Below are 24,262 nucleotides of genomic sequence, written 5' to 3'. Positions count from 1 at the left end.
AAGTGCTGGATGCCCTCAGTCCTCTAATAGCAAAGCTTTAAGGAGTACTTCTCAGAGTCATTTTTGTCTAAGGTTTCTTTCCAGACATCACTTTACAATAGACAATATAGTGTATGTTGCCTAGTATGTTAACAGGTGTCGGTGAACTTTGAACCTAGTAGGAAATATTAAGACAGTTTTCTCCAATTTTTAGTTCTTTCCGTGTTACAACTATATTCAAGCATTGATTCAGAACTTTTTCAAAGGTCATACATATACAAAGGACATTTCATAAGGTTTTTTTGTAGCACTCCAGCCCACTTAAATTTTTTTTTATTTCTTCTGAGAGTTAAACCCTATGGAAAGCAAACTGTACCTGAAAGCCAAAGGAATGGTGATTTTGCATCAGTTAGAAGTTCAGTGAGAGCAGCCTCAAGCTTCCAAACAAAGAAGTAACATTTATTTGGGCAGAACATAGGACATGAGTCAGCAATAACTACTTTGCTTTGTGGTAGCCTGCTTGTTGAAGATCAGAAAGCTTAAAAAAAAAAATAAATCGAAGTTAAGTATCCTTGGTAACAGGATAATTTCTCTTAAGCCATTGGAAAAAAGAGGTGACTTGCAAAAGAAGCAACTTTTCTCTTTCTCTTCTCCCCTTTCCCTGCTCCTGCCCTCAAAACCCTAGTCCCCAAAGCAGTGTTGATCAAGTTTAATGGTCAGATTTCTTGGACCCTCTGTTACCTTGACAATTCTGAACTTTCTGGTGGCCATCTTCCAGCCTGATGGGAGACCACGGTACTATACTGCTACCAGGGCATAAGCCAGGCTCTGGGTTTATAAACAGAAGAAAAAGAGCAGTATTTCCCAGATGGTAAACAGAGTGTAAGTGGTCCTTTTTTTTTTTTTTAAATACTTCAGTGGGATTCGTGTAACTTGTGACATCAGCTTTGCCACTGTGTCTCAGAGAGCCTTCAGTGGTCATGCAGGGTGCTTGCTAGCGAACAGCCAGTGAACAAAAGATACGAACAATCTTGTTAGGCCCCATTGCTCTGGATGACTTGGATGTGAAGTGGCTAGAAAGCTCTCTGAAGCAACATGTGAGTGTAAGAAAAGGAGCATACCTTTGAACTACTGTGGGTAACTGAGCACTGACTGTAAGGGCAAGAAGGGGAAAATGGCCTGGAAAAACTAAAATCTGTGTTATCTCGAGTGTGAGAACAGGTGATGGATTTGCCTTTGAGAAACATACATTGTTTTTGCAGTGGGCAGAGGATTAAATAGTTTTAAGCACAGTGGTGCCTGGTATGGGTAGAATCCGCTTTCTCAGACATAGTATGAGTATGCAGTACGATGCAGCAGATATGGTGAAGAAGGTGAATTTTGTTTAATCCCTGACGCACAAACAGGTTTGGGCAGTAGTGATTTGGTCAGGAGGAACTATTGAGATATCTACAGTGAAGGACACGGATGTTTTCAGGATCATGAACTAACCTCTTTCCAAGGAAATTTCTACAAATCCTGCGTTGATTTAGGAGCATGGTATTATCAAAATGTGTTTTGTGTGATTTAGAAAATGTGTGTTCTTTTTTACCACATGTTAATGCCAGGTTGTATTTATCTTAGAGGTAGAAAATAGGAGCACAAGAGTCAACTATCTTACCTAGAAATTATTTAGACTGGAAAGAAAAAGCCATTTGCAATCTCTCTTAATTCAGTGGACTTTCCACAACTTACTTGATAATCAGTTTCTTGTCGTTTTTTTTTTTTAATGGGTCAGCTGTAGCAATGAAATAAATATACGTTCTTCCCCTTATGCTTCCATTGCTTTTTGTCTCATATTTAAGGGAGGGTGGACAGAAGGAAGGGGATTTTTTTCCTGTTGCTTTAAATAGCATTTAATTCTACTTGTGGGTGAATATGACAAAAAACAACATAACAATATGTAATTTGAGTGTAGTTTTAATGTTTATGTACAGTTGCTTTTCTGACTCCTTAGTAGTTGCTCTGTATAATGAAATTTTCATTTTTGTGTGTGTTCATGCATGTGTTTTGAATTACAGTGGCCTTGTTGTCTACTCCGAGGGACCATTAAATTTGGACCATAAACCAGAAGATATGTCTGAGCTCTTCAGACCTTTTCACACTTTGCTAAGAAAAATAAGGCAAGTAATAAAAGATAGTTGTAACTGCTTCTCTTCTGAAGTGAATATCAGAGGCTTAAAAATAAATCATAAATGCCTAGAAAAGTGTTTGTTTGCTATGTTAACCATAAACTGTGTTTTCCTCTCATCTGCCTGATACACCCATGAAATAACTAAATGTAGTTTTTCATTTTATGGGAGTTTTCTGAACTTTTCATCTCTGATAGTTTTATTTTTTTCTGAATACTATTTTATTACATTTCAGATTTTCCTTATGGTTGGATGATGCCTGAAATACTGAAGTTGCAGTTTATTTTTGGAGATCCTGTTTCTAATTAGCATCAATGTTTCTGTTTAGCCATGCTTATGACATTTTCTCATTACATTGTGATGCAGTACTCAGATGATTCTTAATTTAATAGAAGTTACTATTGGTTTTTCATATTGTGGGTCTGTTTTTACAGGATGGATCATTTTATATATACCTGTTTTCACAGTGCTTCAGTCTTGGTAACCATTGGAGATATGTAGGCTTTGGCTCAAGTATAAAGAGAATTAAAATATTTTTTTCATAGTTGAGGTCTTTAGAAGACTGATCCATTACTTTGGAGAAATGAAGCTGTATCCTTAAAGGATCTTTATATTCAGGTTTTTTTATATTCACCCTTAAGATACTTTATCCGAGTGTTAAAACAAAAAACCTGTTTTTTAAATCCTTAAGCCCTATTATTTCCTTAGAATTCAAATTTATATGCCAACTGCAAATTTTGTTCCTAGAAATTTCTAGAGATAATTTGACAGAAGTTTTTCATTAGTGTGTCCAATTTTCACCTATTTATCGCCTTCCCTGTATGTTATGATGACAGTTTGATGTAAGAACAGTTTTGATGTACACAAGTTTATCCCGATTAATTTCCTCTCACCTGTTAGAGGTGGGGCATCTCCTGGGGGAGAATGCAATCTGTCAGGGATGGTTCAGAGAGGAGCCTGTTTCTGAAGTCAGGTTTTATGAATAGCCAGACCACATCCTTTTGTGTCCCTTAAAGATTTCCTAATATTTCTGTCTTGAAGGAATACAGTTTTATTTTTAGGTACATTAATGATATTCATATTGAAATCTCAGAATTAATCTCAGACAAATCAACATGTTTGGGGTTTTTTGAGTGATTGCGGTTTTATAAAACACTGAGTAAAGAACAACATGAATTGAGGAGCAAACCTTAAGTTAGAGGGGAAAAAAAACCTTTAATGGTACTGAAGCTTTAAAAGTTCATGAAGTTTACATTAAAATACCTTACTCCCAAAAGATAGCTATCATGGAAATTTTCACCAGCATTCCAATGGCTGTCTAAAGCAAAAAGAATACTTAAAAGCTAATATACTACTTATAATCTGTTCTTTCTGCTTACTCCTTACATTTCACAACACAGAAAATGAAAATCAATGAAGTCAGTTTATTGCTTAGTCCATTTAATTTTCAGTTACTCTGAACTTAATGCTTGGGTTGAAAACACATTAGTAAAATGCTTGTTTGTTCAATAACTACAATTTTCAATGCAGACTTCAAAAAATGATAAGACTCTTTCAGATTAGTTTTTGGAAAAAGTTCTGATAAACTTTAGACATATTTATTCTGTTAAATGAGCATTAAGAAATGTGATTTCAGATGTCTAGGAGACAAAGTTTGCGAAGTGTTCTTAGTGAGATAACATCGATCAGAGCAAAAATTAAAGCAAGTTAAGACATAATGTGAAATTTTATGTCTGGCAGTGAGATCTCTGAATTGAAGGAGTGTCAAGGAACTTGAATATTTTGAAGAACTGGTCTCAAAAAGATCATTTAGTAATATTCTTGAATGAAAAATACATTGAATGAAAATAGCAGTGAGTTACAAATAACTGTGTGGTTCATGTAGGGTAATTAAATTACTGTTAAAGTACCTAAGCTGTCTAGATTTATTTCTTGGTTTTGTTATCACAGATTTTTTTTTTTCAACTTATAAGGCTGCAGTTCCAACTCAGTGAGAATGTTCACAGAAACCTATAAGGGAAGATGGAATGAGATACTTGATATTTCTGTTCTCCAGCAAAAGGGGAGCATTTTTTCCAGGAGTCTTCAGTCTCCCTCACCAGTAGTTAAGGAGTGAAAATAGATTCAAGTAGTCTTCTGTTAAAGTCGTTGTATATTCTATTGTAGTTGTGTGCCTGTTGTAAGAAAATAGAACAGCATATTATTGCAGAATACGATCGATTCCCAGTGAATTTTTCTGAAGTTCTATAACTTTTTAGCCAACTAAATATTTTAACTTAGAGTAACAGCAAATATACAGTTTACATTGTAGGATTACAGGTAATTTGTAAGCTGTATTATCCTTAAACATCCCTACTGTTAAAGGCAATGATAAGTACTGTATTAATATGGATCCACATAATTAAATCAGAACTAGCAGAGAAAAATATCAAATGGCTAGGAAAATTTTTGGTGTCCTATTGGTGTCTGGCAACTTTGGAAACAATAGAGGTTGTAGAGACTCTCTGAGCAAAAGTAGTATGGGTTCTTGTTTAGGTTTTGGTAAGGTTGAGCAGCAGATGATGACTTTGAATGTTTTAATTAAAATCTAAGCAGGTGCTTGTGTTGATTGTTATTTTTGATGTGAAACATGAACATTGGTATTTTATATATCTACCAATGCATAATAATATAGTGGTGTTATCTCTGTTTCTTTTAAACTAAGCCATTTGAACCATTTCTGCCAAATGACTGTAATCTGCCTAGTAAGTATACAAAACATGTCATCTGGTATATGTGTAGGTATTTAATTTAGATGCCTGTGACACTAAACATTCTTGTGATTAAAAATACCTATGCTATATGTACATTTGAGGCTATTATATGGAGATTTTCAGAGCTGAGCAAACCTGGGATTTTGCAGTACTCCTTCATTCTGCCCTTTTTTTCAGAGCCCTCTGCTTGCCTGCTGCTTGTTTCTGGACCATTAGAATTGATGGTAGGGTCCCTATGAATTTTGATGGTGCAGAATCAAGCAGATTGCAGATCAAGTCGTGCAGAATCAGAGGATTGTACCATTTTAAGTACACTGAAAGCTTTCTGTATCATTGACTAGAAATCAAATGCAGTATACCTGTTGTCGGTGTGTTCAAGAATGTTCGCAGGGGGTGGGTGTGAAACTCATATGCTTTTAAAGTGTGCACAGTGATTGAGGGGAAACTGGTTAGTTTTTACAAGATGTCCGTGTTTAAGACTTTGAGTTGGTTTTAAAAGTTTTGCAGTAAAGGAGTACCAGTGATATTGGTCAGTGTTGATTTCTCAGTGTTGCTGTATCAGAGCAGATCTGCAGACCTTGGTGTGCTCAGCACTGCGGAAGCGGGAGGATGCAAATTGCATTCCTGTACCTGCATCGTGTTCTTATGATGGCAGCTCCATAGACAGCTGTTTATGCTCCATTCAGAGCATGAACTGAAGCACAGGCTGGCAATAACTATGATGCTGTTCTCTGGAAACAGACAGTTTAAAATTCTAGTTAGAATAGGAACAAAGTTAATGAAGGAGACCTGGAGAATGTGTGAGATCAGTGCACTTGGGTTTTTGTGGCCCGGTCATCTATTTAGCCAAATTTGTCTTTAAATGGACTTCTGGCCTCAGATCTTTGAATAAGTAATTTCTGCACCCTCAATATTGGCAGTAGAATAAAATATGTTTATTGGTTTTGCAATAGGGAGTGTAAATTTCTGCTACTGCTTGTAACAAGCAGAGTACATATCAAGAACTTGCCTTGTTTTCTGCCAGTGGCTGTAGCCACTGGAAGAAAAATGTTCTTCATATTTTAAAGGCTAGATTGCCTTCCTGTGTTGTTATGCCAAAAAGAGTAAAAGCAGGTGAAACCTCAACATGCTTTTTTAAAATTCAGTGTTTTCTAAAACCTGCGAGAAGGAAGCACACCGCTGCTGTCAGGGTGGATTGCAGAAGCTCTCTTTACCTGCGGCTTCTAAATAATGAAAGCAGAGGGAGAAATTCTTTTTTCTAGCACTTGCTTGGATCCAATGATGAGTTACAGATGCTTCAGCAGAAAGGACGTGAACTGTGGAAGTAGCTACAGTCCAATTAAACCTTATGGTTCAGTAATGATGCCTGATGTTTAGTTTTAAACCTTCAGTAGTGAGATTTAACATTTCTTTCTGTATACTGGTTGACGTTAATTTTTATTCACAATGTCTACATAAGCATTTTAAAACATACCAATGTTCACTGTTGGCAGTGAATCCTGTATAATCTAATATACAGTGTATCAAAAGATAACTGTTGATCAAACATTTGTCATCTTGCAAGGAAACTTGTATTTAGAACAGCCCAGTAAGTCTAGGGGTTTTTATGCAAAGAAGTGAAGATAATTGTCTGCACCTATTTTAGAACAAGCTGTATTTGTTAACAGCAAGATTTCTGGGGTTTGATTTGGGAAAAAGAGCGTATTTCTTTTGAATTTAAAGCAGGATTATTTCTCTACTGAAATAACAGGGGTGGTGAACTACCACATGTAATCCAACTGATTATGTATAGCAACTCTTGCAAGGCAGCATAGATCTGACTCACCTAGAAAGACATGAGAACGGTCAGCTGATTTCATTGACTTTTTAAATTTTTATCAGCTTTATTTAGTTATCCTCAAAACTGCACGCAATTGTTGTTAAATTTTGAGGTACTGTTATTGGCAGAGACAAAGAGTTCATTACTCAAGTCGCTGAAGCTAGCCAGCATAAAGCAAATGTGTATTTTCCAGTCCTTACTTTACAGTGAATGTGTGAAACCTGTATCAGATACGTCTGAGCAGTCAGGCGCTCTGTGCCTTCAGAAAGGAATCAGAGCAGTTTTGAGCACCCAGACATTCAGGAATCCTTGGTGCTGCCATGCAATGTTCTGGAAACTAAATAAAACCCCAGGCCAGATGCTGAAAGTCAGAAGATTCAATCTTAGATTTTTAGATGGGCCCATTTCATTCCCAGTTATGCTAATGAGCTTGGATGGAAAGCAAATTCCTTTGAATGTTGCTAGTGTAGTCTATATTTGTAGAAGTCATTAATTCTTCTGTTTTGAGAAGAGGGTATGACTGTGGTGTATGGAGAAGCATAGCTGATGTTTAAGCAGTTGGCTTCTGATCAGTTCGACATGCACATTTTTATCCATGCAAGAATGCCACCTTAGTTCAGAAATCCCTGACCTACAGGCTGCTGGAAGCCAGTTAGGATGCACTTAGCAGAGATCACTGTGTGCTTGTCCCATTCTTACACTCTTCCTTAGAATCTGTTGTCAGAGAAAGGCTTCTCTGCTTTATGGACCCTGACCTGACCCAGAAATATCTTATGTTTTTAATAGCTTTTCATAGGGGAGGGACAAACTTAAACCCTCCACTGTTGTGTTTGTGTTCTTACTCTGTTGTGGATTTTTAAGTTTAAAAACGCAACTGTTTCTAAAAACCCCACATTAATTTGTTTCTGCTTATATAAACTTACATCACAACATTTCTGTAAAAACTGACAAACTGAAAATTCATAATACAAAGCCTCATGGCAAAAATCATGTTATTCCATGTTTGTATTTACTATATTGGTATCATTCTTTCAAAAATAAACAAGAACACAGCTATTTTTATGTTGACATTAAAACATAAACCATTCTCTGTCAGTTTGTTTTTATGGTGATGTTAAAATGCTTAATCTCTTACAGACACTGATTACTGTTTAAATAAAAAATCTGAGTAATGAGATGGTATTGTCATATACTGTTTAGACAAAAGAAAGGAATGTGTAGGTATTTTAAAACGTTCGAGTGTGCCAGATAGCAATACTGGTTTACAGCTTTATTAGGTAAGCGGGCCTACCAGATTGGCTATTTCCCTTTCTTACTCATTTATAATTGAAAAAATTGTCCAACTTCACACGCAAAGATACATATGGAATGATTTAAAGAAATACTGACTTCTCTATTAGAGACTATGGGAACGAGTGAAAAGAGGAGGATAGAATGGTGCAATTGATCTTACAAGGTACTAGAATTTTTTTCAGGGCCATATAACTCCTATATAAAAGTGTATTTTTTTAAAAAAAATGAAGATGCTAATTGTATGGAATGCATATAACCATAAAAATGTGTTCTATACTTATTCTGACTTGAGCATGCTTATTTAAACTGTTACCTTTTTTTAAAAATTGTAGAGTAGCTGATATACAAGTCAGATACTAGTGACTTATTTTTGGGGCAATTTGATCTTTTAGTGATAGTACTTGGAAAAATATTGAATCTTTGAGTTAACAAGTTAAGAATGAAAGCCATTGACTGGAAATCAAGATGTGAGATGTGTTGAATGTTTCTTAGGGGTTTTTTTTGGTCCTCTTGTTTAGACTGAAGTTACTGCTTTAAGGGAATTCTTTTAATATGAGCTTATTATCAATGTGCCAGCTCTACGTCACCTGCTAGCCAATGATTTCTAACCACATGAGGAATAATGGACTCCTAGCCTCTCTTTAAGTAGAGGATCTTGCTTTTCCCATCCATTCATTTATGCCAAAATATACTTGCTGGCCTTTGAAAATGTTGACAACAGTTCTTGACAGAGGATATTTTTATATGTGGTTTCTAGTTGAGAAGCACAGTGTAAATCAAATTCAGAGGTAAAATTAAGTGCTGCTGTGTCTGTGTATTTGTTTTAAAGTTGTACAGCACTTAAACAACCTCAAATAACACTTTGTTTCTAGGTGCTCATAGTCCTGAACTGCAATACTGATGACACTTGGTAACACTGGAGATGCTGCATGCCTCAAGAAAATATAGTTTAGTAAATACCTAAACATTTGCTTTTAGGCCTGCCTGATTCTTAACATCATGCAGGAGCTTAACTCCCTAATGACTGAGTTAGTGTTTGAGGCGGGAGAGAACCCACTTCCAATCCCTGTTTCAGTGAACAGGCTTCCAAGATGTCAGTGTTGCATAAGCGATATTACTATTTTTAATGAATTCTTTTTATCTGACAATATAATGGTATGAAACTTCTGCAGTACTTTTTTGCAGAATAATTTTCAGAATCTAGTATGAAGGATGGCAAATTGGTTTGTTAGTCGAAGTCAAATTTGTGAATTAAAAAAATGACTATATCTAATTGTGGGTAACACTTTCACTATAAGTAGATGGGGAGGGGGAAAGATCCATTTTTGGGTGTGTTTTGATTTATTTTGGAGCTTCGTTGCAAGGAGATAAATAAGTTGGTACCTTGTATTTGCATGAGTAATCTCAGATTCAGGCATCAGCTATTGTGTTCTGAATATGAATACCAAATGCACCTTGAGTTATACAGCTGAAAGTACTCTGTGCCCCCAAGTTCCGGATTTCTGTACTAACAGTAAAAGCTTTTTTAAAACCTGTAACATCAGTGCCTCCGATGATTGTAAATGCCAAGTGATGTGTGTATTTCTTAATTTTCAGGGATCTACTTCAGACATTAACTGAGGATGAACTGCACACACTGGAACGTAACCTCTGCATCTCTCAAGATGTGGACTTTCCTGTCAGAGCGAATCCTGAAGTACCCTCTGTCATTACACCGGGCATAACTACGACTCTGCCTGCTAAGGAGCTTTCAGCAAAAGCTGAAAACACAGAGGCTGAGCTGGCTTGTTCTATGCAGTATGATGAACAGGAGCTAGAACAGCTGAATAGGATGGTACACAGAGTTGGAGATGAAATGTCTTCTCTGCTTTCCCCTCCAAGCATCTGTCAGTCTCCAGCTCACAGACCTAGCCTAAGAAATAGTTCTAGCACAGAAGCTTCACCAACAAGACACCATCTTGACAATTTAACTGATGAAGAGGACAGAGTGTTTTTTATGGATGACCTAGATGGAGCAGGAGAAGCTCTTGCTGGGTTGGATTCAGTAAGTGATACTTTTGCTTGGGTGAATAACCCTTGCCATGATTCAAAACAGAACCTGCAATATAGAGATGCTTTGCTGTCGGAGAACAGCCATCAGACAGAGGAAACTTTGCTTTTAAAAGATGCTGCAAGTGACTTAAGCAATAATAACAATATTGAAGATAGCAAACAGATGTCTGGCATTTCAGTTCAGAATTCATGCAGCTGTCTAGAAGGTCCGGACTCACAGTTATACCTCAATGGCTGGGATGCATATGCTGATGATGCAGAAATGGCAGAAGTGATAGCTCACAGGACAGGGGGAATGAAAATATCTGCTACCGTAATATTCAATCCTAAATCTCCCTCTAGCTCAGAATCCCCAGTAACAACTCCAGAAGCAGCTATTAGTTGTGTTCCTGGATCTGCTAATCCATTAGCAAATGAGGAGGAGGATGAATCCCATAAACTCAGTATAGCTGCCACAAACTGTCTAATTAATTCCTGTGTGTGTTGTGGCAGCTGTGAAGACAGCAGGGAGGACAGTGTTGAAGGTTTAAAGACTAAACATTCTGCAGGAGGTGTTGTAAATGCTTCATACGCATTAGTAAAGTCTAAAGAAATGGACCATGTAGATAACTTGGACAATTCAGTCCCTGCACAGGAAACATTAAAACCTGAAACTTCTGCTTTGTTAGCAGAAAGAGACTTTGGCAGAGAAGAGCAAAAACTGCCAATCTCCTCTAAGTGCCTGGCACATTCCTCAGGTTCACAGGTAGGAGCAGAAAATGACACACAAGAAGCAGAAAGCATCTCAAATCAGCAGAAGTGGGAGAAGAGAAAACAACCATGTGAGAAAAAACTAGACAACAATGAAGATGCTAGTAGTGAAAGGACAGCAAAGGAAGATGTGAAGTCAAGATCTAGTTCAAGGTAAGAGCAACTTGAAGTTTTGGTAGTAATTTGCATGTAAGTTCTTATATCCTTTAGTGATTGGTGTATAATTAATGTTGCTTTTAAAGAAAATAGTGTTTTGAAGGATTAAGGAATTTTTCAGTATACTTTTTTTAATATGAGTAGCTTTTTGTTGGACTTAATCAGCTTTTTTGGAAAACATTTGGAGAACACATGAATTTTAATCATATAATGTCTCTATATCATTGAAATCAAGTACACTAATCTTAGTAGTTCAATGTAACAAAGAGTGCATTGCTGCTCAACACTATCGGGGTCATTAACTATTGTACTCTGCTGTTTTGCAGGAAAAGTGTGTCTGAGATACTATAAAGTTAACTTGCATCAATGCATGGGATTAAATTGGGATCTAAACACATCTTCTTCTGAGAGAATGGGGTTGATCTGATCATATTACTTGTGGGCACAAGGGTATTTGTGAATGTTTTGGTGCTGAAGGAGCCTAACAGAGTGCAGAAGCAGCTTTTAAACCTATTGAATCATTTCAACCAAAGCTGATAGAACAATAGAGGTCATGGATTACAGTTCTACATCTTTAATGACAATAAGGAACCAGATAACAGGGAGAGACCATAACAATAGTTGTGTTAAAGAAAACGCCATGCTTCAGGTCAACTTTGATTAGACATTAGGGATCCTACACACATCAGTAGGAAACAGACTTCATTTTGGTTTACTGTTTAGGTGATAACTTGTTTTGTAGTGAGTAATGTCCTCAGTTTCCCTGAAGTATTAATATTATAAAGCAGAGGGAAGAAATTAAGTAGAAGTTATTGTTGTTCTCTGTATTTCTGTGGCAGCTTGCTTCCTTTGTGCCTCACTGTCAGTTCTGTGGAGATTGTGTGATGCAGGTTCTGTTACAGGTGTATAGAGCTCAGGACAATGCAGTGGGGATAGACTGAACTGTGAAGCACTACCACAATATAAAGGCTACAGAAATAAACATTTTTTTTAGTAACATACCAATTGAATTATGAAACATTTTACTGGTAGTGGAAATAGAATCTAGAATTTTTTGCACTGGAGTTAATTTGTCTTACAGCAAAACACAATTTAGGATGCACAAAACTTGACTTTTGAGAAAGTAGTTTTATCTTCCTCATTATTCTGTGTATTTGCTATCTTAGGCTTGCAAGTCTTACCATATTCAAGGCCTTGCAACATGGTTCCTGAATGGACTTCATTTTAAGAAGTAATTCACAAATCCTTTGGACATTTCATGCTTTTGCAACACTTGAAGTGGAATATTGCTTAAAAGTAATTATGCTTAATTAGTGTCCTAATAAATCATACGTTGTTTATAAAACTCAGTTTGTTTACTAATTTTTGCCTTGAATAGGATATTACATGAAATTTGTGAGATCAAGTCTTTAAAATAAAATTACATATATAAGCTTTTTTTCAGCCTCTCATGGTTTGTGGATGTAATAACCTTTTCTTCACATACTCGTCCAGCCTCTGTTAATATTATATAAAAACTTTGTATGAGAATTGTCCTTTTACAGAGAGTTCTATAGGTCTGTGTTCCTCTGTGTCCTTTTGTTTGTTCTGGACCTGGCTTGTTACAGCTTCGTTGAATGGCTCCTAGTTCCTGTTTGGCTTCTTCGTGCCGGTTGTGATTTTTGTAGATCTCAGTCACACTTCACCTATGTGGTTACTTTTTCAGGTTGGAAAAGTCCCAGCCTACTTGATCAGAAGTTGTCTATAGCTTTGATCATTCCTTTTGTCTTGCTCTAAACCTTTTTCAATTATACTATTTCCTCTTAGCAATAAGTGAATCGGAACTAGGCTTACTCAGGATATGAGCAAACCATGGACTTGCACAGTGGCATAATTATTTTCTGTTGTTTTTCCAATGGCTCCCAATATTTGACTTCGGATATTTTGCCAGGTGGTGAGCTGATGGGTTTTCTGAAGTTGTGTGCCAAAGCCCCAAGATCCTGATTGTGAGCTCAGAGGCTGTCATTCTATATCTGATGCTAAAGTTGTTCTCCCTGTGTTTACCAGTTGAATATCACCTTGCTGTATTGCCTGTTATTCAGACTTTAAGATCCTGTGCAGTTTTTCAGTCTGCTCTTGTTGTTATTACCCTGAATAATTTTGCATCTGTAGGAACCTTTCAGACCTCATTGCTATCCCCATTTTTGCAGATCATATGTGAAAACAAACTCCCAAATGAACTTCATCGGTGACATCTTGCTCTTCTGAGAAGTGGTCATGTAACAGCTCCTCCCTATTTATAGTTAAGAATTATTTCTCCATTTTGGGCCCCTTTCTCTTATTCTATAGGTCCTTAGTTTTCTGAAAAGCCTTTAGTGAGGTATTTTGACAGAAACTTTTTGGAAATCCAGAGGCTACCAGCTGAATCACAGTTCTTCACAAGCTTCTTGACCCCTTCAGAGAGCTCCCAAGAGGTTCCTGCGGCAGAAGCCATGTTACTTCTTTCCAGGCAGACTTCCTCATTATTGCCTACCTATTTATGCTTTTGATATATTCTGCTAAGTTGCTTGGTACGAACTTCAGCTCACAGAACTAGAGTTGTTTGAATCCCCTTGGAGTCTTTATAATTTTTAGAGATTGCCACCTTTAAACTCCAGGCATCAACAAAGTTTTAAATGAGAACTTAATTCATCCAATTAATTCTTGAGTTCTAAAACTCTTGGGTGAATATTTTTGAATATTTTTTTAACAAATTAGTGAGTTTTGTCTGTTTTCACCATTGTGTCTTCCACTGCTACTTTGTTGATTACTTCCAATTCTGTCTATTTGTTATTGGACTACAGTACATCTGTTACTAATTGGCAAATATTCCATCTTCCCAGAAGTGGAGAAATAAGGATGGAGGTATTTTGTTACTAGATTGTTGCTCCTTTATTTAGAAATGTTCTAATATTAACTCTTTCAGTATATTCTGTGAGAGACAGAGATGCTGGGGATCTACTGAGGACTAGATTAAAAATTATACATGTGTAGATCCTTAGTTTTCTCATATGTCTATATATAGGTTTGGTTCTTGCCTCTGAATCACTAGTCATGTCATCAGTAAAAGAGATAATTCAGTTACAAAACAGAACTTTGTGGACCTTTTCTTACTCATTCTGCCTGCGCAGTGACTAATCACTGCTTTTCAATGGTATTTTTAAATTGGAAGATCACATTAGGCTTCTGCGACTGCTCCCTATTACATGCTTGTGAATACCAACTTAACCATAGGGGAAATGTTGGAGACAGTAGACTATTTTCAGAATGATGGACCCATTAGCTAGAACAATAAGCACTCTAATATATATGAAATAGCTGCAGGATATGCTCATTCATCAAATTGATAAATGTATTTACTTTCTAGTTACTGTAAGTCACCAACTAGGAGAAGAAAATTTTCTTTCCCTTGTCTGAATCAAACAGCTGTCAAGTGTTCTGATACAAACTGTTTCTTTTAGTAAATCAGTTCTTATACTATGCAATATGACATTGTAGGTATAATTTCCATGGTCCAGTCAGGTTTACTGTAATCCTTAAACCTAAAATACTTGGTATTTCAGGCTTCTCTATCTAGCCTCAATATTCAGTGAGGTTTAAAATACAGATTAAATACTATTCTACTTAAGATTTGGGTATTGACATGTCTACTACTTCGGTTTTGAAGTCATAGCTGATGTTATATCGTTCTCCATTATTTGCTTCTCAGTATCTCAAAGACATAAAACACAAAGGACACTGAGAGTCTTGGGGAGCAGCATTGAGATGCAAATATGAGACAGTATCTGATCTGCTGAAGGGACAATGTGATAAGTAAAGGCTGTTATATGCAAAACAAACTGTTAAAGGGGGGAAATAATCTAAGAATAGCACAGAAGATCATAAACCTATGACAAAGCAGCATTTGGGGTAAAAAGGGACATAAGTTAACCCCTAAACCAATCTTTAGATCTGTATCTAGTATGTCTTTTTTCCAAGTGGAAGCAAGCTATGCAGATTTTTGAAGTGCTCATTCTGTCATAGTATTCTGCCTGCTTTTTCCAAGGGGAAAGAAAATTACAGAGAGTGAAGATCATGGGTTTTTTGGTGTTTTGGAAATACTTGCCTTTCTGTTCTTTCCAGACTTGAAGGGTTGTTGTAAAATTGCTCGTTCTTCTACATGTTTTGTGAAGTTTTGGCAGCTTGTTTCATATTGTCACACAATGCTAGTGTTTTGATGTTTGTTTTAAATACCTGGTTCTGTTGCATGCTTGTTTATCTACATACTGACCTTAAAACAGGTCTGATATAAAAAAGGTTTCTGAAGCATAGTTTCTCTCTTTTCTGCTGCAGGTCTATTATGCATAGCTTAAATTATACCCTTGGTTTTTTTTCCCATCTTCCTTGATCTATTTGGCGAGTGTAGTCTTGAAGTCTTTTACATTGCACCTGAGAATTGGCAAATCAAGCTGAAATTGGTAGTGAGGAAAACTTATCTTCACACTTTCTACAAGCTCTAGCTGTGTCCATTGGCTGTTAGATGCTGGTGCTGTTTGCATTTATTTGTGGGGGCTTAAAAAATAGATTATTTTTCCATATGCTTTTGCAGTGTAAGGAGGAGGAATGAGGCATCCTTGGAAAAGTATGTTTTGCTGTTTGCTGATCTGTATTGCAGTTCTAGAATAAAATGAATCATTTCTTCTTGTCCAGCTTGGTACTCAAGCTGTCCTGTTTCTTAGTGTTGCAATTCTGTAGTCTAAAATTGTATATATTGTAATACATATTACAATAGTCTATATTGTAATATATTTAAAATTTTACTTCCTCAACATATTAGAATGACTTTGTAAAGAAGATGAACACCTGTTTTATGTAGTTGGTTTCTAATTTTGTTTTTTGTCTGTATTTTATTTTGTTCACTCCTTAGCAACATGTGACGTGTGCATGTTTTCAGTACAACAGCTATAAGATAAGTCATTCCACCTTTATAAATGCATGGAAAAGAAGCATTTATATTTTTGGCATGGCTAGCATTTACATTTTAAAAAACCCAAAACACCACAAATTACCTTTCTAGCTTGTTTTTCGGTTTATAGCATTTGATTCTATAAGTGTTTCTTTATCAAAACTAGATTAATTGATATTGCAGTGCAAATTAACTTGATTAAATGTCTTAAATTCATGCTTTCCCTATAATATTCCCATCACAGTAAGAGTTAAGAAAATTGTGTCTTTACATGACCAAGTGGCCTTTTCCATAAAATTTAATGGACAGCTGTGCATATTCACATAAATAAAAACATATCTGCTTAGTGTCTTGAATCGATTAGCTATTCAGGTATAAGAAAACTTCTAATCAGCAAGAAGGAAGTAGTAGATTTGGAAAAAAATATCAGCCTTCCAATGGCAAAATTTCCTTTAAGCAATCCTTTGGCTCTTGACTGAAATTCTTCTGTTCTCCTTCTAGTATTCTGTTTCTTTTCTTTGTGCAATTGGCCAAATTCAGATTCAGTATAAATGAATTTTTTCAATCCCTCCTCCCCTTCTTTTTAACGATACACATCTCAAAAGTGGTAGTGTTTGACCTTGTCTGTTGAATGCTGATTTTGTGCAGTATCTGATACAACTGCTGTTACGAAGCTTTAGCATGCAAATAAAAGGTGTCAGTGTTTTGACCAGCTCCCTTTTACTAGGTCCATATATCAAATGCAGCAACAGTGAACTGTATTAACTGTCAACATGGGTTCCTGAAATGAGTATAGGAGGTAAAATAGAGTTTTAAGAGCCACTTATTTGAGTGGATTTGATATAGGTGACACATGAAGCTTTAGAGTTAGCTCTCACGTAGTGTGGCATAGGGAAGATCTGTGCCAATTAACTAAAGTAACATGGAATGTGACTGTAACTCAAGTAATAACATTCATGAAGAAACCTTCCCCTGAAACAGCCAGAGATTTAATTTAATGTAAGAGGCTGGAAACACATTCCAGTAGAAAAGTGCCCAAACCCAGGATAAAGGTGGCTTTCAGTTTGTTTTTTGCCTAAAATAGTTACAAAAAATGTCCAACAGCTTTAAATAAATGGTTTGTTAGTTCATTCTGCCAGTATTCCATGAAAAGAGGCAGCCACATCACCCCATGTCACTTTGCTCTGTTGCCTCCAATCTTTATTTTCTGTATTCTTATTGGAAGTGCTGAAGAATACTATTTTGAGCGTGGATGCTTGTTTTATCCCATGCTAGAATGTAATCTTTAAAATAGCACTGTAGGCGTTTAAGACCTCACAAATGAAACAAACTTGTGCCACCTTACTCAGTTTAAACAGTCCTGTGGATCCCAATCCAACATGGCATTAATTTCAAATGAGCATGAGATGTGGTGAAGTTCAGGTCGCCTGTGGGCTGGTGTGGGAAGAAAGGGTTAGCTGCTATCAGCTACAAAATGTGTCTGTGTGCACATACCTTCTCTTCTTATAATTATGCTAATGAACACATGAGCCAAGCTACCATCAGCTGATGACAGGAATCATGAGTTGGGAAAAGCAGGTCAATTCACCTCAGGATCTACCAGCATCTTAGAAAAGCTGAGCAAATCTTCAGTCAGATACTAATGAGAAGAAAATTCTACAAAGAGGTATCCTGAGTCTGTGTGTACTGAGAAGGAATGCAGTGAGTATGTCAGGAGTCTCTTTTTTTGGTTGGTTTCTTTAAAAAAAAAAAAAAGTTATTTAGTATAACACCGAGAAGGTATAAACAGAGTTATTATTGGAGTCCCATTTCTTGGTACTAAATAAACACAGAATTTCTTATCTGAAGAGTTACAGCCTGAATATGAAACAGAAATAAGCTTTGTAAATAGCAAATATTATTTCTGGTACAAAAATTCAGTCTGTATTGGTACACAGGAGTGAGAAAAATGTTTACACTTGGTAATAGTCCAAGCTACACATCCTTTATTACAACAAACCTAACCTCTGTGAGCATTATTTGTGTCAAGTGTGTCCAAATACTTTATATTGCCAAAGGATGACTGACCAGATGGATATCTAATCCTGAAATCAGTGGATGGCTCAGCATGGCCAGGTTTGCGCACAGATTAAAAGATGGAGTAATGGAAAATGAAGACATTTATGAAGCAGTTTAGAATGGCAAACGGTGTTATGACAAGGCTTAAAAAGAGATGAGATAGTGGAGCTGATGAGAAGTTATGCTGATAGTGACTGGTTAGATGTGGGAGAGGATTCAAATGAGGGGATAAGAAGTATGGAGAAGAGCTCTGAGATGAGGCTTGTAAGCTGGTCAGAGAACATCTGTGAAGATGAAAATGAAAGATAGCATTGAGATCGTTGATAATGTAAGCTGGTTGTGGGCCATTATGTTCAGAGGTTACTCATCAGGTTTACTTACCATCAAGGTCTAGCACTTTGTGCCGCCTTTATTGTTTTGCCTTCTGGCTTGGACTGTCCACTCCACAAAGTTAGCTCAGGATAGAAGGTGATTTCATGACTGGGGACAATGATGACAATAAAATCTGCTTCTAATAGAGAGATAGTACTTAGGGTGGTGGTTGCTTTGGTTTATGTTTTAGCATAGCATTTAACTCCCCAAAGAAGTATGAGAAGGTTCAGTTCTTACGAAAAGTGTATAACAATATATTTCGTCTTTGCAAGACAGTTTCTCCTGCTCAATCATGCTGGGAAATCACATGCTAATGGTTTTTTAATATCATCTGGCTGCCATAAAACAGATAGTAAAAGTACATTTTAGTAGCATGACCATATTGTCAGATTGGATGGGTAAAGGTGATGAGCTATAAAAGAGTAAGCCTTTGTTTAAATGCATCTATCTCTTCATAATGAGCAGAATTAGCAAGGGAAATTATATAAAGCGAATGAAAGTTAAATAGATTTTTGTTCAAGTCCGATAAAATTATTTTCCAGTTGTGACTGCTTTCCTTTCAACTAAAGTGTAGTACACTTGGGATTTATTTTCAAATTGGCAATCAGAAATGAGGAACATGAAGGGGTACATTTTCCAAGCGATTAGTGGGAGGTATGCAAACAAATCCTATTATTTCTTAGTGGGATTAGAGCACATACCTTCCGTACACTGCTTTCCCCTTAAGCCTTCTTCCAGACTTCTAGCTGCAAAAATAGCCACAGTAGTAAATTTAATTGAAGAAGAGATTTTGGAACGTAGCTGGTTTGAATAGGTACCCCGCATACGCCTACAAATCAAAAGAGCATAAAAAAAACCTGTTAGTAGTTGTGAAGAATTGAGGTAAAATAATCCTGACCTATATAATTACATCTCCTTTAACTAAAGGTATTTCTTAGGTTTCTTTCTGCGTTGTCCAAAGATTTCTGTGAACTGAACATTTGAGTTCAGCAGGCTCGAATGATTCTTCTGCACTGCCTAGAGCCAATACAGCTTTGATACCTCTGCTCAGGACCACATATTTTCTTTGCTAGTGTTATTTAATTTTTTTGAGCTTGTGGAATTTCCAGCAGTGAGCAGTAAATTGCTACTGAAACAAAAAACTGGTCTTTCCGAGACAGTTTTATAAGCACTACGGAACTACTCTAATCTTCTAATCCTAATATATGTTGATAACATGATGTAAAATGTAAAATTATGTACTATTTAAAAGCTTTTCATTAGCCCAGGGACGTCAGAGACAAGTTGTGTACCATTCATTTAAATTATTCATATCATTTTACTTAGTAGCTAGTGGATTTCCCCTGATGAAGTGTTAGTGGTTTACCATGGGACTGCTCCTTCCAGCACAAAATTTGAGGTACATATGTGGTAGTTACAGGGACTGACCAAATTTAGGGGTAGGTGTGTTATCTTCATGTCCTTCACTGAAGAGTCAGCTTTCTGCTTTCTCACAGACTTTTTCCTTCCTGTTGGAAGGAAACATAGATCTAACTTGACACAGTATTTCAAAAGTTTTTGAAGCTCCTTGTTTAGGGTGTCTTGGCCTGAAACATGCAGTGACTTTAAGAACTCTCAGTTTTGTTATGTCTGTGTTATAATGTTAAATGACACTTGGAAGCATGGGCATGCTATTCCATAGCCTATACCCTATGAAAATGTAAGATCCTTGGTTCTTTGCTGATTGGTTTAACTGTATAGCATGAATTAAATTGAAGATTTTTATAATATGTGTACCTGCTGACTTTGCCAAATTGTCTGTCCTTTTTGGGAAGAAAACAGAATAGGTTTGTATCATTTCCAAAGACCAGAAAGTACAACTGCCAGTTTACTCTTATTTCTGTATAATCCATGACAAGCCATGAGTTGTCAGAGTGCTCTGTTTTTTTACCTTTGTTCGCTTCAGCAGTTCATTTTGTTTCCATATGTTTTTTCAGTTCTCAGGATGGCTTATGTGATTCCCCCCTCAGCTCCATCTCCAGCAGTGACTATGAGAGTGTTTCTGTCACTACATGTAGTCTCTCCAGCATATACGCTCTGAGGTAATAACATCACTTCACAGTCAGATTTGACAAATGGTATTGGGTTATGCTTGGTTAAAAATTTTCATTGAATTTACAATCAAGTGACAGCAACACTTCTGAGTATTTTTCCTTTTGAACAGCAGGTGCTTTTTTTACCCCTAGCAGTTTTCTTCTGTGCTGTGTCAGTTGAAAGGCAACTATTTACAGAAAAGTTTTAATCCATACAGCAGTGAATTATGTATGTCCATGATCTCCCTTTTATTTGCCCATATAGCATTTCTTGAGAGACTTCAGGCTTTAGCTTGAAAAGTACCAAATGTTTGTCTTAGCTAGGTCTTGGCTTTCTAGAAAACATGTTTTTTTCCATTTTGTTTCACCTAGTAAAATGAGGGGAGAATTCCACTTGACAATAACTTAACTTCCACAGTGTTGTTGGCCAAAACTGGTAAGAATACTAGTTTGTATTCTCATATTCTGAAACTGCATGAGAGTTTTAACTTCAGTTAGTTTTGTTCTGAGCACTTAATGAGAATAATAGAGGAATAAAGTTTAGGGCAGAAGAATGTAACTAAAGCAGAAATATTAATTTTTCGCTTTTTTCGGCATTTGTATAACATACATGTATGTGATGTATTGCATACTTTGTATGCAGTAACATTTTTTTGTCTGGTACAGGCAGACTGAAATACCACTATTTCAGTGAAGGTAGATCATCTTCCACTGCTTCTTGTCCTCCCTTTTTCATCTGTTTATCTCTACCCAGCACTTCATTTGAACTTCAGGAATTCCAAATTTTGTCTAGGGTTGGGGATAGAAAGAGGGGGTGAAATTTCTTTTCTAATAGTGATAGAGGAAATAGTACATATAATAATTTTGGTTTTTTAGGATGTATCCATTTTCAGGCTCAATTTTTTTAGTTTCATATTTTTAAAATAAGGGCAGAAAGATGCAACTAAAACTGTTTTTCGTGGTTTAATTTTGAAACACATTTCCTTTTGACTGTTCTTCCAAAAATAAACAATTTACCTGCATGCAACAGTTGCCCTCTTCTAAATACTGTATACATCAAAGACTATTTCACACAGGGATGTCTGAGTGGACAATAGAAGTAACCTCAGTTATTCTTCAGGGATAACTGGAGCAGTGAGAATAAGTAAGTATTCCTTAGATGCACCTCCTCTTTTCAAGGCCTAACTGGACTGCCTTTGTAAGTTAGTATTGTAGCTGCCACTGTATCGATGCTTAGGTAAATTAGATCTCTCTTTTCCCTTTTTTCAAATTTTGTTTTGCTTGATGTTTGATTTATAAGGCAGTAATTGTACATATGCATTTGTGGTCTTGTCCACTGAACTACAGCATTATATCATCCCTGGGTGTCGTGCAAGAAATCTAAGTTGCCTGTTTTTCTGTATCTGATTGATATTGCTAGAGATGTAGCTATTGTAGTTTATGATCCAATTAAAAAAAAAAAAAGCTAAGTGCCCACTTGACTATACTGATATGCACTTCCTCTTTTGAAATACTTAGTTTAAAAAAAGTTTAAACTCCTTTCAATGACTTAAGAAAAAAAAAAGCGCTCAGGAGTCTGCTTCACAGTAGTATGTTCCTAGATCTGTGTGCATAGAAATGTAATATTCAGTACATCTATTTGTATTATATATTATTTTTAAGGGGCTCCCCTGTTGAGTGTTATTTGGCTATTAAAGAACTTGTCTAGATTTGTATCATTTGTTTACTACAACAAGCATGTTCCTTGCAAAGACAACCTCTACAAAATGTGCTTTTCTGAAATTAGAGTTCTTCCTGATGTCATGTGCATATCCAAAATACCTGCATTGATTTTTTTATTGTTTCTTTTTCCTCTGAAAGGTGCCATTTTAATGTACTTAATTTCTTGCTGTTTTCATTTAACAACAATTAGAAATTTAAATCTGCAATTTTATCTGAAAAATAATTAGCTAAATGTAGAGTTCTTGAAATGCATTTATTTGGCCTTTCAACCTCCTGTGAATCATAAACAATTCCTTTGTGATGTTAAATAATCAACACTGAGGCTCACAGTTGTGTTGTCAGATCGCAGCATGTTTTGGAAATACCCAAGTGCCTTCAAACAATTTGGGTCTGGTAGCAAAACCAACTTAGCCAGAGTAGCAGAGTGTGTTGAACTGAACTACTAACGTATTAAATAGCGTAGACTGAATGGATTTGAAACAATATTATATATATGGAATTCTATATAGGTATACATTTATTGTTTTTCAAATGATGAATCAGGAAGAAAATTCCCACTCCTTGGATCCCAGAACACTGTTCAACCTATGGGTCATTGTTTGCCATTGTGGTTTTTATTGGGAGAAAAAAGCTGCTAGCACTGTAGGAACCATTTGAGACCTGTTAAAGGAGGCTGCTTCAAGTCAGCCTGTGATTTACTGCCTTAGACTTTTTCCATCATCAACCAGTGCTGTGTAATTTTTTGAGCTATATTCATCCCACCTAATTTTAGGCACCAAACTGATATACCTAAATTAGAAGTCTTGTTGCCGAAGGTTTCCTGTTTAGTCAATGGAGAAAAGCGGAAACCTCGGTTAAGCGTATAATTTGTTGAAATCCATCTGGGCCAAAGATTTTCAGTCTTAAATGAGAACTGTGATTGCATGCTCTGATTACTGACTGTGCTCATGCAGTAATTTGAAAAACATTTTAAAACCTTGCTCAAGGTTTCTAGAGCACAAATTGAAAAAAAAAAAAAAGGTACAGAATGCTTCTCATGATTTTGTTAAGGAAAGGTTTATTATTTCATAGGTACCTGATCTGTGTAAAAGGTTCCTCCTTCAAGTCTCAGAGGTCTGATGGTCAGGAAGTTAAATGTTCAGCCCAGTTCAGAAGATGTTTTTTTTGAAAAACGTTCATTAAGCAGTATCCAGACTTGAGATGCCCATATTGGTAGTCAGCTTTCTCAGCAAAGAATAAAGATATTCCATGTATTTCAGAAGGTTTCAGAGAAACTCTGATTTTATGCAGACTCGCAAGAGCATGCGGAAGTTTTCTGTTAAATCAGTCTGACTGTTGAATAATGCTGTTGACTTGAGTGAAAATGAGATGTTTAACTACAGCAGGGAAGTGGCAATTGGTCCATTGTTTATCTTAGCTCCAGGAAACAATCCATCCAGTTTTTCCTTTTTAATTTTTTTTCATAAATGTAATTTTTAGAACAATTTTTAATATAACTATAACTTACTGAATTGTAAATAGGCAGCTAATAAAAAACAGTGCTGGAATCTTATCCATTTCAGTGTTGGAAGTAGTAAAGTCAGTAGCTTTTTAAAAATAAACTGCAGGACTTTGTCAGCTTTCATCATGCATGAATTATTGGGCAAAATCCTGATATAGCCATTAATTGAGTGGAAACATAAGTGAAGGCTATTCATAAGCTTACAGAATGAGATAACTTGATATGCTTAAAGTCAGGCATGAACCTAAGTTCTTTGAAAGACTGGAGCTAGAAAATGGAAGAAAAGTGGTGTTTTGGGAATGATGAGGGAAAGTGAGACAACTGAAGAACAAGGTAGTTATAATTAGATGATTTCAAGCTTCATTGGAGTTTTTGGTGTAAGACAGTGCATGGGAGGAAGAAATACTGATGAATCTGTATTCAAGTGTTTACCTGCCTAGAGTACATGGTAAAGCCTACTTCTTCATTTAAAGGTTATGATAAGCCAATAAATGATAACTTTAAATATAAATACTAACTATAAAAACTAACCTTAATGATATAGTAGATGACTTCCCTGGTCAGCACTCGCTTTTTTTTTTTTAGATATGTCATTATGGCT

General features: G+C 36.2%; 1 protein-coding gene across 5 annotated transcripts in view; it reads left to right on the top strand.

Moving 5' to 3' along the window:
* The window catches only part of ZFYVE28 (zinc finger FYVE-type containing 28), a 159,460-nt gene that overhangs the window by 106,617 nt on the left and 28,581 nt on the right, over positions 1 to 24,262 (top strand). For 2 of the 5 annotated variants that reach the window (XM_074865611.1, XM_074865610.1), the window contains exons 7-8: positions 2,040 to 2,141; positions 9,612 to 10,970. In XM_074865611.1, coding sequence (XP_074721712.1) covers positions 2,040 to 2,141; positions 9,612 to 10,970 — 1,461 coding nt within the window. Of the gene's footprint in view, positions 1 to 2,039; positions 2,142 to 9,611; positions 10,971 to 12,139; positions 12,343 to 20,342; positions 20,448 to 24,262 lie in introns of those variants that run through there. The other 3 variants (XM_074865608.1, XM_074865612.1, XM_074865613.1) reach the window with 3 other exon arrangements.

This window comes from Strix uralensis, chromosome 4, assembly GCF_047716275.1.
Source record: "Strix uralensis isolate ZFMK-TIS-50842 chromosome 4, bStrUra1, whole genome shotgun sequence".
Lineage (NCBI taxonomy): Eukaryota > Metazoa > Chordata > Aves > Strigiformes > Strigidae > Strix > Strix uralensis.
This window is presented reverse-complemented; position numbering and strand designations above follow the sequence as displayed.